Below are 13457 nucleotides of genomic sequence, written 5' to 3'. Positions count from 1 at the left end.
TGGGTGTGCCGCCCTCTTTCTCCAGATGACCAAATTCCCTTTCCCATGCGTCCTGAGCCTCCTCCTTTGTTCGCAGCTTCCAAAGCGGTTCAGGTTCAGGGCCCGGTTTCACCTGTCATCCAGCATATAAAGGAAGTTGCTGTGTCTCTAAATGCATCGGATGCATGCTGTCTGACTTGATATCCTCTACCACACATATAATTGACAACCACCAGTAATGCAAAATCGGAGCGGCTGCAAGTTGGTGTCAGCCCTCAGCCTTGAAGCAGGCTCACCTGGTCTGCAAAGGCTGTCCTCTTCTTAAGGCAGTTGTAGAAGGCATCCCAGAACTCGCGGCAGTCGCTGACATTGCCATATCGGTAATACTGCCGCAGTTGGAATCCCGGACCTGCACAGGCTTGTGTTGTCAGGCTGGTGTTGTACTGGTTGAAAGTCCATTCTACATCAATGCACCTCATGGGCACAGTCAACAACTGGAAATGGGAGAGGATAACAGCACGTACTGTAGCAAAACCATAGTGCATCGAAATGAGGGATGCAGGACTCGCGTGAGCTGGCTTCTCTCCCACTTGCAGCTCGCTCACTGTCAGTGCTACTGCTGCCTTGTTGCATGCTAGTCCAGTAGATCTCACGAATTGGCGCCAACAAGCCTTGCAAACAAAGATCTCAGGGAGATGCTACAGCAGTTAAGTAGGGGATACTACTTACAGCCATGCACACTCAAGACCTCGTATCAGCTCAATCTTCTGGTTGCAGATCGAGATGCATAGGACAATACTAATACTCTTGCGGACTAATAATCCTTGCAAATCAATGATTGCCAATCGAAAGAGCGCCTGAACTCTGATCGGCTCCCCCGCACGTGGTGGTATATTACTAATGTGTGCTGCTCAATTTGTTCAACAGCTTCGACGAAGCAGTGCCAAGAATAATTTCTGATCTGGTTGATTTCTACGGAGCAGGTGATTGCTGGGAAGAGATTCGGATGGAGAGCTTCTAGAAAAAGGGTCGCCTGAAGGCTCACATTTGCTGGAAGCGGGTTGTACAAGCATTGCTCGTGAGGTGGTTGGATTGATGTACACTGAACATTTCGGCAGCAAAATTTGAGTGCTGCTAGTAGCTGGACAGAGCAGCAGGATCAGGGTGACACAAGCCAATCTGCATCTGCTTGGGCTTGTTGATCTATAAAGCCCAGCGCCGATGGCGTCAGTAGCTGGCGGGCGAATTACAGCGGGTGTTGGTGCCAATCTCATTGGCCAGCATGCCCAGGATAGGAATCAGGATGCAACCGTGTATGTGGGCAACCTCGACGTGCAGGTGGATGCTTGTTCTGCTTTATGCATGTGTGGCATCATATGCTGAAAAACCTTGGTATCAGTAGACGATTCTTCTTAACAAGTCATGGTCGATGATTTCTGACTGGTGTTCCTGGCTGCGCAGCTGAGCGAGGAGCTTGTGTGGGAGCTCTTTGTGCAGTCTGGGCCTGTTGGTGGGTTCCTCTGCTCACTGTGAGAGATAAAATTCTTGTGTTGAAGACTCTGTATGCTCTGCCTTTACACACTGTCAACGCGTCTCCTATGTGTCCTGTTGATCTCACCCGTTCATTTGCGTGCAGTCAATGTCTACCTTCCAAAGGATCGTGTGACCAGCCAGCACCAAGGCTATGGCTTTGTGGAATTCAAGAGCGAGGACGATGCTGACTATGTATGCCATCTTCCCTCCAGCACGTCTCAATAGCACATGATTCTGATTGAATTTTTTGGAGGGCTGTGCATCTATTTCTGATGGGTTGCCATCTTTTTGCAGGCGATCAAGATCCTGAACATGATCAAGGTGTATGGCAAACCAATTCGAGTGAACAAGGCCAGCCAGGACAAGAAGACTCAGGATGTTGGGGCCAACCTGTTCATTGGAAACATTGACCCCGATGTCGATGAAAAGGTGCCAGCTCTGCCTGCTGCTCGTACTTGCCTCTGCAAATTTTTAAAGCACATATTGATCATCTGCCGCCAACACAATAACTTCTGCACTGTGTGGGCCCAGCTACCATGAATTTGAGGCTCAGAGCTTCCTGCTCTACACACGTTGCCACTGCCGTAGGAATTTGCTGAGCGATTATCTGCTGTGTCTGCTGCAGCTGCTCTATGATACGTTCAGCGCCTTCGGCATGATCATCCAGACACCAAAGATCATGCGCGACCCGGAGACCGGCGCGACTAAAGGCTTCGGCTTTGTGTCCTATGACAGCTTTGAGGCGTCTGATGCAGCCATTGAAGCCATGAATGGCCAGTTTCTCTGCAACAGGTGTGTGCCTACTGCCTTGAACCCACAGACACCACACTGATGTGTCAGTGCTCTCTTCTGATGTGTAGATGCCGTCCTGCCCAAATGTCTCACCACGCAAGCATGTGATGTGGACTTGATCAAAGAGTTACGGTCATGATTGCTCGCTCCGGCTGGGTCCGGCTGGCTGGCGCGGGGCGGTATAAATACAGAGCACCGTGCCCATGTTGATTGGGTCTTGCTTGGATCTGGCGAGTGCAATAAGGGGTAGGATTGTGGCAGCCTTTGACTGCAGCTTGTCTGCAGGACGTACTTTGGTCTAGGCAGGAAAAGCGTGTTAAAAACATCGCACGCTGCGCAGGCCCATCACGGTATCGTTTGCGTACAAGAAAGACACGAAGGGCGAGCGGCACGGCTCTGAAGCAGAGCGGCAGTTGGCGACACAGCAGCGCACAAAGGCAGCTGCTGCCAGCCGGCCGCACACGCTGTTTGCGTCCGGGCCCCGCCAGCGTCCAGACGGCGGCCTGGCTCCCTCAGACGACAATGTGCGCTGCTGCCATAACCCCTTGTTCATCCTCCCACTCCCTCCGAGCAGGGAGCAGGGGAGTCTGCAGCACTTCCACTTTCTCAGAGCAGGGAGCAGGGGAGTTTGCAGCATTTCCAGACTCGATCATGCATCGGTGTGCTTATTGTATATGCACCATTGCTCTTGAGGGTCCTGGATGACGCACCTCTTGAAAGCATTCTGTGGAGCATGGCCCAACACAGAGCACTTGTCATGACTGATGAATTCATGTTGTCTGAGCAGGTGCCCGGACCGCCGCCGCCACCACCAGCTCCTGGCGCCCCTGGCATGGTGAGTCTTTGCTCTTACAAGCTTCCTGACATTCTGTTTCATCCTGCTCACCCACTAGCGGATTTTATGCTTGTGTCTCATGCTTGACCCACTGGCGCTGGCAGGTCAGCCAGAAGGATGCATGTTCGTGCTTGTGAAAAGAGTTCCTGGCATGTGTACTGAGAATCAGTGTTGCCTTTGCAGATGTACCCAGGAGGCCCCCCGATGCCAATGCAGATGCCGGGATCAGGCCCCCCGCAGTGGGCGCCACCGCAGCAGCAGTATGGTGGGCCGCCCAGGCCCCCTCCCTGGGCAGGGCAGCCGGGCGGACCCCCCCCTCCCTGGGGCCAGCCTGGCCCCCCAATGGGCATGCCGCCACCGCCGATGGGCTACGCCCCCGGCCGGCCGCCGCCGCCCCCCGGCTACGGCATGCCTCCCCCTGGCTGGCAGCCGCACATGCCGCCACCCGCGCCGCAGGCCCCGCCGCAATAGTTGTTGCTTTGAGCAATGCCAGAGTTGGAGCTGCATGCAACTCTAGCAATGTCTTTCCAGCTATGCCAGACAGTTTGTTGCAAGTAGTATGCCCCATCTTCAGATTTCTTTTATTGCAAGTGTGACTTTGCATCTGAGTGCACAATAGCAATGAAAGACTTGGAAGTGTGTCAAGAGGCTTGGTTTTACTCATGGAGCTTCTGGCTGCCCAAAGGTGGTCATGCATGGTGGAGCAGGTGCCAGGTGGAACCAGATCGATCTCCAGGGGGAAACACATGAACTGAAAAAAATTCAAACTATCACTGACTAAGGAAGCAATCAAAACAGCAGAGCAATTGTTGGATGCATCTCATGCTACAATGCAGTCGCATGGCAGGCATACCCCCTATGGTTTATAAAACATTCTGTTGCCTAAATCGATGCTCACATGTATGAAACTATCGCCAGACTTCTCAAATGTTTTCTCCGCCCATTTCACCCATATCAAGGTCCCGGATCTTCACGTCCGCATCTTCACCCCACTGCATGCATGAAAAAGACAAATGAGTTGCTAGGCATGAAAGTCCTCGTTGCTGAGCACAAGAACACAATTCATTGCATCCATACTTCTGCCATTCAAGGCACACCACCAAAACCCGCAAGAGGCATAGCTAAAGTCATAGCACCAGAAGCACGACCTTCAAATTCCATCGACACGTCTGATCAACCCTGGGCTGCTGCTGCAGAACCCGACACGTGACAAAAAGAAATGGCAAAGTTGCAAAGATGATAGATATATATCCATTACTGCCCCAAAAGAAAAGCGTGGCTCATGCCCCACCTGAATGCATTGGTTGACCTGAGCCAGCTGTAGAAACATTTACAAGAAAATGATAGGGGAGGCCTTCAGAGTGCGCGCTTGCGCTTGCCCCACCTGTATGCAGTGGTCGATCTGGGCCAGCACGTCGCCAATGCTCTCCTCGTCGGAGTAATCGAGCGCGGCAAAGGCGACCATGCTCCACTCGTCCACCAGCTGAGCCACCGCCGCGTTCAGCCGCCGAAAGCCGGGGCTCGTGCTGCGGTCCAGCTCAGCTGCCAGGCTGGACGCCTCCGGGAACAGGAAGTTATCCAACGCAGCCTGCAGCGTAACTGTTAAATTACACATTTTTCCTACCAAGAGCAGCAAGGTGCATTGCACGGATTTTCTGCCAGGAAAAGTGAAATGTAAGCATGTGCCACATGCACGCAATAGAGGCAACAAAATCCTCCTTGCTTGTCTCATCACAGCCAAGCAAAACCGGGTAGAATGTGAGTGTGGTGCCCGGACAACTATGCTGCACCCTGCCAGTCGTCATGAAACATTCCGTATACTTCCACACCCAGCCAGGTGGCAAAAGTTCTCAGGCCCTCATGAGCTATTGGTGACGCACATGCAGGTCAGGCATCGCTCGCCCCATGCAAGCCTGGCTACATGAAAAAGTTAAAGTCAGGTGTGCTTGTATTTGAAAGCAGGACAGGATAATACCTTGTTCTCGTCGCCCAGGAGGTCAACTTTGGTGAGCAGGTTCATGTGGGGCAGCTCCAGCTGCACCATGGCTGCCATGGCCTGCAGCGACCCCGCAATGAACTTAGTGGGGTCCCCCACAAATTGGCAGTCCGTGCAGTATACCGCCGCCACGCTCCAGCCGTCGCGCTTGAGGAAGTCCACAAAGCTGCGGAAGACGCTGATGTGCGAGTACAACTCGATTTGGCCCGGGCAGTCGAAAACCAGGTAGTCGTCCTCTCCATACCCCTGCAATGACAAATTTTCATACCACTCACCCTCTTGGCCCAGGTGTAAGACAGTAACCAACAAATGATTCAAGAAAAAGGGCTGTACAAACCCCTGCATGGCGTCACACCCGACCAGGAAGGGACCTCCCAATTATATACACACGGTGTTCAACTGTGATGACCCTTGTGCCGCTTGTGAGGATGGCGCAAGCAGTGCATGTTTGCCACGAGGCATAAGATGTTCTGTTAAGATCGTGCTGGCAGGCAAGCGCATTGCATCAGAGGGGTACCTGGAGCTGCTCCCCCAGCCAGTCTTCCAGGCTCTCCTCCAGGTACTCCATGCAATACAGCAGGCCCCTGCATGCATGAGGAAATTCAGCTCACACCAGAATGCCTTAGGCGGCAGGCGAAGCTGAGCATCAGTACTCACCAGAGCATTGCAGCTTTCTTTTAGGCATGGGAAGCTTTCTCTCACCCGTTGGGGCCTAGCTTGAGCTCCTCCATGACATCTTCCAGGGAAATGAGGTCCCTGATGTCAAAGGCCACAGGGTAGTGGAATACATCTGCTGCAGGATCTGCCACAGGACAGTGCCCACGCTCAGGTCTAGCTCGGGCCGTGTCAGCTGCAGATGCCGCTATTTGGCACACTGTGAGGTGTCATGAAGGCCGCTTTATGCTCACCTAGGTTGACGACATGAACGCTTCTCCCCACTGTCTCACAGTGCTGGCGCAGATTGTCGCAATAAGTTGACTGCATTACAAATCATGCTCAGCAGGGCAATGCCATCTAGAAAGCAAGCTTGACTTTGTGCTAGAAGGTGAACAACGCCCAGCACCCATATTTAAGTCCATTCAATGGTAATTTCATTACCTTTCCACTCCCCGCTGGCCCAATCACCAGCTGTGCATACCTCCCCATGGTGATCTGTATCGCCGATCTGTGATCTTCTTTGTGAGCTTCGCGCTCATCGTCAGCAATATGCGCTTTGAAGCTTCATTGTTCGAACATCTTTATGCCTTGATGCAACCTGGAGAAGTTAGTCTGCCTGCAATCAGCTGCTTCCTTGAAGTGCACAACGACTGTGGACCTTCCTTTCTGGGTGATTGCAGGAAGTCAAGTAGTATTACACCTAAAGTCTGCTTTGAAAGGATAATGTTGTGTTGCATATGGACATGCAGAGTGTGATCTCTAAATATATATATAAACATCTTCTTACATGCACCCATTCTTATGACGACCCCCTCCAACTTCATTTGCATATTTCTCGGTTCCCTTTGGGGCAGAGACTGTGAATCGAGGTGTTTGCACTCCAAGAATGTTGTAGCAAACCTGTCAGGGCAAGGGTTGCATTGGGGCGCCAAGTGTGGTGCAAAAATATTGTCCATCACTGGCTGTGTGTACGTGACTGGTCACTCTGAAGCATTTGATATTGACGTGTACTTGTGGAAGCTTAGCACTGATTTTTCTCGGACAGCTCGCATCCATCAGAGCTGAGCAACAAATAATTTGACGGTGCATCACTTTCTTTCTTGGCGATCGTCCGACTGAAGTGTGATAAAATATTAATCGGCATTGACTGACCGTGATCCTTGATAATTTTCACTTTTCCTATGTGTTTCTGTAAGACTTGCAAGTCGTTTCTATAATTATTTACTTGAAGACTGAAGCCTGATGTGTGTCTTGAAGAGGGGGAGCTTGCAGGGTCCTTGGTCGCGATGCACACATATATGTACCGATTGAATGCACTGTTCACCGTGGCTTCCACGGCGCTAGCAGTCATTTGTGCTGCAGCGGCTCTGACAGATTGGACTTTCACACCTGAACCATCAGTCAGTCTGAAGGTTAAAAGCTATGATGGATTGCAGGTATGGCTCATTCTTCTTGTCTTGCTGCATCCTCCAAGCAGACACCACATACATGCAACTGAGATCACTAGGTCTTTGCAAGCTGAAGCCTTCCTGCAACGTTTGCAGCGAGAAGCTGGGGAGCATAGAGCATGGATGACACTCCAGCTAAACGCAGATCTGCAAAGTGTCTTCCACTGGAACACAAAGCAGGTAAAGCATGAGACCCTCTGTTCGACCATGCATGCAACACCAGCCATTGCCCGGTCCTGGATCAAGCTGGATGGGGTTCAGAGCATGACAGCTGGTGTGTGCAGGCCTTCATGTACATCACAGCAGAGTTTGAAACTCCGAAGAACAAGGTGAACCAGGCGGTGGTGTGGAGCAGAATAGTTGAGAAGCAGAAGGATGCACGCATCAAGGAGACAGTGCGCTTTGGATATCCTTACCAGCTCACAGACCCAGGTAAGCCATGTCTTGGCGCTGCAAAATCCTTTAGGAGGAAAACATGATCGTAACACACATGGTTGAAATAGTATTGGAACTGGCAGTCCCTGTGGTGTGTGAGGCTGGCTTGGAACCGATTACTGGGAAAACTGACCTCATCTGTGGTTGCAGGTTTAAGTTTGCAGAACACGACATTCAGCCTCATGTTCAATTGGGAGACTGTGCCGCTGGTGGGGGCGATGCACAGAGACACAAGAGTCTTTCCCGGGCTGAACTTTCCAGGGGAGTACTTCAGGACGAGGGCAATCCCCAAGGGCTGGTGACAGGAAGGCTGCCCCTGGGAACGACACTGAAACACTGTATCTGACAGCATGATTGAGGTCATGGCCACTGGCCCAGATACAACCTGTGCTTTGCAAGCTTGCTGGAACGTTTAAATAAAAAACGTAAATGGAACGCCTTACGCTTGCATTAACCTGTCTGGGTACAGTGCCGGTGACTGTTAATTGTGAGGTGCGCACAGAAGAGGTCACACGGTGTCTGGGAATCCCTTGAATTGTGTAGTCATTGCACATCCTTGAGTCCATTACGAATCCACATCTAGCAGCAAACATGCTCCTCACGTGAATCTCGTCAGAGATTGTGCAGTCACAATGTTGGAAATTCCACAGTATCTGCGGCATGCTCCTTCTTTAGGGATTCTGCTTCAACCATAGCAGATTCACCCAAAGACCAAGTAGTGTAGTTGGTGCGGTGCAATCTGTCTGATTCTGATCAGCAACTGCATCGTGATCCTTGAATGCATCCTTAACAATTCAAGCCCAGTCAAGCTCTCTGCCACAAGCAAGGCATCAGTCACCCATCGTCAAAATTGTCCATATGCCTAGGGAAGCAGCCCCTCGCGCGTAGATGATCTACTAGCTGTTCTCATTTGTTTGTGTGATTGCCCCACTGTCACTTTTCTCTCGCTGCTTGCCAGTTGCTCACATTCTATATGTAGCCCAGGGCCCACGAGAGCACTGCCAGGATGCTGACGATCACAATGATCCACAGGAAGTAATTTGATCCCATGGCCTGCATACATGCCACAAAGTAAGTCTGGCTCCACATGCATTACATGGGATATTGTCATGTCAATCTCATCATGATCGATCTCATCATCATCAGATTCCCAGGCAATTGACATGCAGCAGGACACACCCTGTTTGGGCTGCCTCCAAGAGACAGGTACTCATCGCGCAGCTTCTTCTTGAACTCCTGCACAGGAGCGCAAACTTCAATGCAAACACATGAAAATTTTTTCTAGCAGGCACACTCTTGAAGTAAGGACTGTATGTGGGCCAATGATTCTCAAGGTATGCAAGCTTCGTGCTCAGCCAGTGCCAAGTCCAACAGGCATGTGAAGGCTCACCGGTGACATGTCATCCTTGGGCTTGAGCTGCACCACAGTCAACACAACATGTTCAGAGATGACTGGCAATTGGTGATGCACCCACAAAGACTTCAGGGGTTGAGAGACTGACACTGCAGTACTTCTTCAGCCTCTTGTCGCTTCCAGTGGGCTTTACATGCATGAAGGTAATTTAGAACTAGTTCTTGTGGCACGCGCACCGGCCGCTCATCGTTGTAGAATGTGCCACCAGATGAAGCTGGCTCCTGTGCGGTCTTCACATCAGTCTCAGCTTCCTTTTCCTCTGCAGAGCTGCGAATGGGCTTCCAGGAGTGTTGCCTGGATCAACAGCAGGATGTGCGTCGGTACCATCTCGCAGAGAATGCTATATTTTTGCACCCATGTGAGCATGTCGATGTTAGCATTATCGTGACCCCATGGGGATGATGTTCCTGATAGCAGAGAGGAAGACGAAAGTGCTGCAAGGTAGCAATCGAGCTGACTGTGCAATCCTTGCAAAGACCTTGAGCACCCTTGACGGTCCATGCAGGCTGAAACTCTCAGTACTGCGAATGTTTTGAATGTTTTTGTTACTCACTTGCGGGTCGTTGTGAGAGAAGGCCTGGTTGTGAAAGGTTTTGCCACAGTCCTTTTAGAAGCCACAACCAGGTTAAACTGGGCGCCAATAGCAACAGTGGGAGCCATAATTGCTCGACGATTGATACACGCAAGAAAGGGGGGTTTTGGTGGTTTTGAATGAGCAGTGTGGGATGTTGGAATCTGACACGAGCGTGGCACCCGCAGATCCATCTGGCACATCCGCAGCTTCCCTTCGATGAGAAGCTATGGACCGCGTTCCGCTGTAACCGAAACAAGGTTGGGAAGCAACCCTTGCTTGAAGCTTCTTGTGACACACAAGGGACATCAATATATCCCGGACGCCAATTTTTGATATACCCTGTCCGGTTATATCAAACATTACATTAATGTAATTTTTCAGTTTCACGGGCGCTCACCAGCCTCAGGCTGGCTCAGCCTCAGCTGACCTGCAGGCTGTCAATCTAAAGAAATTGAAGTACTACACTAGTGCAATGTTGACTCGTGCCGGGCACCACCGTGGTGACTGCAAACTCACAGACATTCTGTACTGTGACAACCAGACCTGTGACAGACATCTAAACGGGCTAGACAGGCTACTACTATGACGAGACTGGACGCAAGGTACACCCACCACCGTAAGTAATTCTACGGGTACTGCTACAGAACACTAATCAACAGGATATGGTCGACAAGAATCCATCAGAAGTGGACAGGAAACCACTGACGATTATTATAAACATGCAAGCCGCGGACACGTCAGACTGTTCGACTCAAAGGACAAAGGAGCGACACATCAGCGCATCGTGACGTTCAGCGCCTGCGCTGATAAGGGCTGGTACACATTGATCCATTTGTTTGGCAAATTGTTGTCATCGGCGGTGCGCGGCCGCTTTGGCAGGACAATCCTGTCAAGGTCCATTTTTGCGATGCTCTTGATCTGTCAGAGCACACCCAGGCGCCGTCAGGACCAGGTAGCAGGTGCTATCATGCATGCAGACCCTCAAATCACAACTTAATGTAACAGCAGTGTCAAAAGGCACAGATGCATCAGAGTGTCAAAGATGCTAAGTGTAACACCATAATTGACACGCACAGATGCAGCAGAGGTCAAAGTTTCTGTACACGCGCACCTTCTCTGGCAGGGGGGCAAAATAGAACCACTTCATGGGCTTCTGCACAGCATCAGACAGGATGTACTGGGCGAGCTCCTTCAGTATGAGGCCCTGGGGGTAACCTGCCGACGGCCATATAATTTCCTCAGACGACCATCAAGCCAAATACAGGATGCAGCAGAATCCTGCAGCTCAATGAAAAGGTTTGACTCGCACCTTTGGCAGACAGGTCGAGTTCGATATTGTAGTACTCCAGACCTGAGATTGGGTAAGCCATGGGACGCCCTGATGCAGCCACCATCACATATTATGCCAGAGAACCAGCCAAGGTTGCATTGAACACCAAGTAATCACAGCAGAAATCGTCACAATGGTGCTCTATAAAGCGATGCATGGGCAACTTACTAGATGACATGAGTGACACATTGGCCCACGCAGCGCTGACTGTCGAGTTGGGGATAATGAAATCAGTGCCAAATATATCTGTGACATTCGACGCCAGAACTTGATCAGGACGGACAAAGTTGCCAGCTGCGTTCTGCAGGGCTGCGTACGCTATGTTATTCACCCTGGCCAGCCCATACTCCGCGTACCTATTCCGACCAACAGAGAAATGCTCAACTCTTACTCTCTACCTCAATTTGATTTTGCAGAGACAAGAGACAAGATACTCATGATACCCGGCTCCTTGTTCTCTGAAACGCAGACACAAGCAAAGTAGTCAGTCCTCTCCCAGCAAGTCAGCCGCTGTTCGGGATTAAAAGCTATAAATATCGGCCCTGTCAGCCTTTATTTACGCTGCCGTGGTCGTGTATTCCTTAGGCTGTATCGATCAATGCTTGGGCCTCATTGGCAACAATATGGCGTTGAGCCAGAAGGTGAACCATTGATCACGACATGTACATGGTGGATCACTTTTTAGAGGTGGTGCATACCCGACAGCGTTCTTCTGATTGGCAATGTAGTTCAGGATGCCCTCTGACCCCTGCACCTGCTGGGCACACTTGGGCCATGCCAATGACTTGCCCACAGCCAGAGCCCAGGAGGGATCTGTGGCCAGGTAATTGGTCACCAGCTCTGTGCTGCCACTGGAGTCCACCCTCACGACTGGGAAGATGTCAGCTGAGGGCAGCCTGCATTTGAAATTACCTCAGCCCATCAAGCATAGCGGGCCCAGCACAACGTGCATAGCAGGCGCACAGGTGCAGACGATAGTGATCAGGTCTTCCCCAGGAGTTCTGCCAAAATAGTGGTGAGATAAGGAAGGCGGCTTACTTGGCATCGGGGTTGATTGCTCGGATGGCAGGGTCATCCCAGCGGGTGATGGTGCACTGAAGGATGGCCCCAAAAACAAAGGCGTTGAGATTCAGGGGTTTGGACAAGCCTGCGTGCCACAAAGGCTCTTCCAACTCCTCCGTTCTATGGAGATTGCCTCCACTATTCTGTGCATCTTGAGAGTACGGTCCCAGGGTCGCATGTGGCGGGCTTTACTCACCAGAGACTGAATGCACAGCATCCAGGGCACTTATGGCAAACGGTATCTGCAATATCGGCCTGCAACATGTCAAACATGTCAGGGCCTCAGACAAGAAAATCTTCGCGAGACATTTCCAGGCAGGATGCAGCGCACGTTGACACACACCTGTCCAACCCATTGTATACATCCCCAGGGATCGGCACATCGCTGACGGCGTAGTCATATGCTCTGTTGAAAAGACTCTTTTGTCCCTGTACACGCAGCACATTGATGAATGCTGAGAACTTGAAACTTCGTGAGGCAAATCCCCAGCATTGCAGTTGCTCCGGACACCTTCATATGTAGGAAAGACACAACAATAGCAGCGCCGCACCTGGCCAGATCCTACTGCATCGTAGGTCAGGCTGAAAGGCGCATTGCCTGTGGCTGAGGCGTTTGCGATGATACTTCTCCACAACGTTGAGGCTGCTGTGGAGCCACTTCCTTGCACCAGGGGCAAGTTTGACACTGACTTGCCTGCCAGCACAACAGAAACATCATTCAACCGACATTGCTGCCTGTTATGGGATTCCATTATTTATGAGTTGGCAAGCTTGGTGTCCCCAGCCAAGCGCCATACTGTCCAAAGAGAAGTTTCTTCAAAATCGATCTGATGGCTGTCAGAGCGTACTTTGTTGAAGATGTCTTGTGTGCCCTTCAGTGAGAAGCAGCAGCCCAAGAATGCAGCACAGGCGTTGGGTCGCCAACCTCATGCGATCAGATCACCAAGAGCCAACTCTCACTGATGCCATTTCTTGCAACAACCTCCTCATCATTCAAATTCCACTTTGCAATCATTAACAATGCTGTACAAGCTGCAACAAATCAGATCGAAACCTTTGGAATCGTGACGAAGGCCCAGCCCAGCTTGTGACGTGGGGTTGAGTAATTCCAAGAAGATTCCTTTTGTTGGTGGCCCCTCGCATTTGCGGCTGCAACGATCGATGTGCTCCTCTTCTTCTCTTGTTTTCTCGTGGTTCTTGTTTGTACAATCTGATCCGCTCACAGTGCGTCCATGAAATTGTCTTCGGTGCGGTTCGGCAATCGTGGGCGTCTACAGTTGTACGAGGGCAGGTGCAAAATCATGCTTTTTTGCGTACTGATTGTAAGTGGCTGGCATTGTAAGATCTTTGGCATCCAACACGGTCATGTCTCCCGAGATGTCATTGTGGGCACGCTCCAGAC

General features: G+C 51.1%; 4 protein-coding genes across 4 annotated transcripts; 2 read left to right on the top strand and 2 right to left on the bottom strand.

Moving 5' to 3' along the window:
* The first annotated feature begins 928 nt into the window (after positions 1-928).
* COCSUDRAFT_65653 (RNA-binding domain-containing protein) lies at positions 929-3873 on the top strand. The gene is made up of 8 exons (XM_005648415.1): positions 929-1317; positions 1441-1489; positions 1616-1704; positions 1807-1941; positions 2138-2304; positions 2645-2828; positions 3092-3139; positions 3323-3873. Exons 1-8 carry the CDS (start codon positions 1201-1203, stop codon positions 3608-3610), a joined length of 1077 nt encoding a protein of 358 aa, XP_005648472.1. The 5' UTR covers positions 929-1200; the 3' UTR covers positions 3611-3873.
* Positions 3781-6281, bottom strand: COCSUDRAFT_28525 (hypothetical protein; the record flags this gene model as incomplete). Its single annotated transcript, XM_005648414.1, has 7 exons — positions 3781-4131; positions 4524-4727; positions 5115-5381; positions 5653-5719; positions 5838-5937; positions 6044-6113; positions 6234-6281. The coding sequence occupies 7 exons, from the start codon at positions 6279-6281 to the stop codon at positions 4063-4065; spliced, it is 825 nt and encodes a 274-aa protein (XP_005648471.1). The 3' UTR covers positions 3781-4062.
* Positions 6282-6791: 510 nt separating this feature from the next.
* Positions 6792-8230, top strand: COCSUDRAFT_65651 (signal peptidase 22 kDa subunit). The gene is made up of 5 exons (XM_005648413.1): positions 6792-6875; positions 7050-7228; positions 7337-7420; positions 7525-7672; positions 7826-8230. Exons 2-5 carry the CDS (start codon positions 7079-7081, stop codon positions 7975-7977), a joined length of 534 nt encoding a protein of 177 aa, XP_005648470.1. The 5' UTR covers positions 6792-6875; positions 7050-7078; the 3' UTR covers positions 7978-8230.
* On the bottom strand, positions 8169-12985 carry COCSUDRAFT_47058 (periplasmic binding protein-like II; the record flags this gene model as incomplete). Its single annotated transcript, XM_005648412.1, has 14 exons — positions 8169-8728; positions 8855-8911; positions 9066-9092; positions 9266-9310; positions 10453-10581; positions 10775-10878; positions 10973-11041; positions 11162-11349; positions 11692-11889; positions 12032-12140; positions 12252-12310; positions 12399-12484; positions 12607-12749; positions 12904-12985. 14 exons carry the CDS (start codon positions 12983-12985, stop codon positions 8645-8647), a joined length of 1380 nt encoding a protein of 459 aa, XP_005648469.1. The 3' UTR covers positions 8169-8644.
* Between the last annotated feature and the right edge of the window lie 472 nt (positions 12986-13457).

Source organism: Coccomyxa subellipsoidea, assembly GCF_000258705.1.
Source record: "Coccomyxa subellipsoidea C-169, whole genome shotgun sequence".
Lineage (NCBI taxonomy): Eukaryota > Viridiplantae > Chlorophyta > Trebouxiophyceae > Coccomyxaceae > Coccomyxa > Coccomyxa subellipsoidea.
Note: the sequence above shows the minus strand (reverse complement) of the source record. Positions and strands in the feature narration are given on the sequence as shown.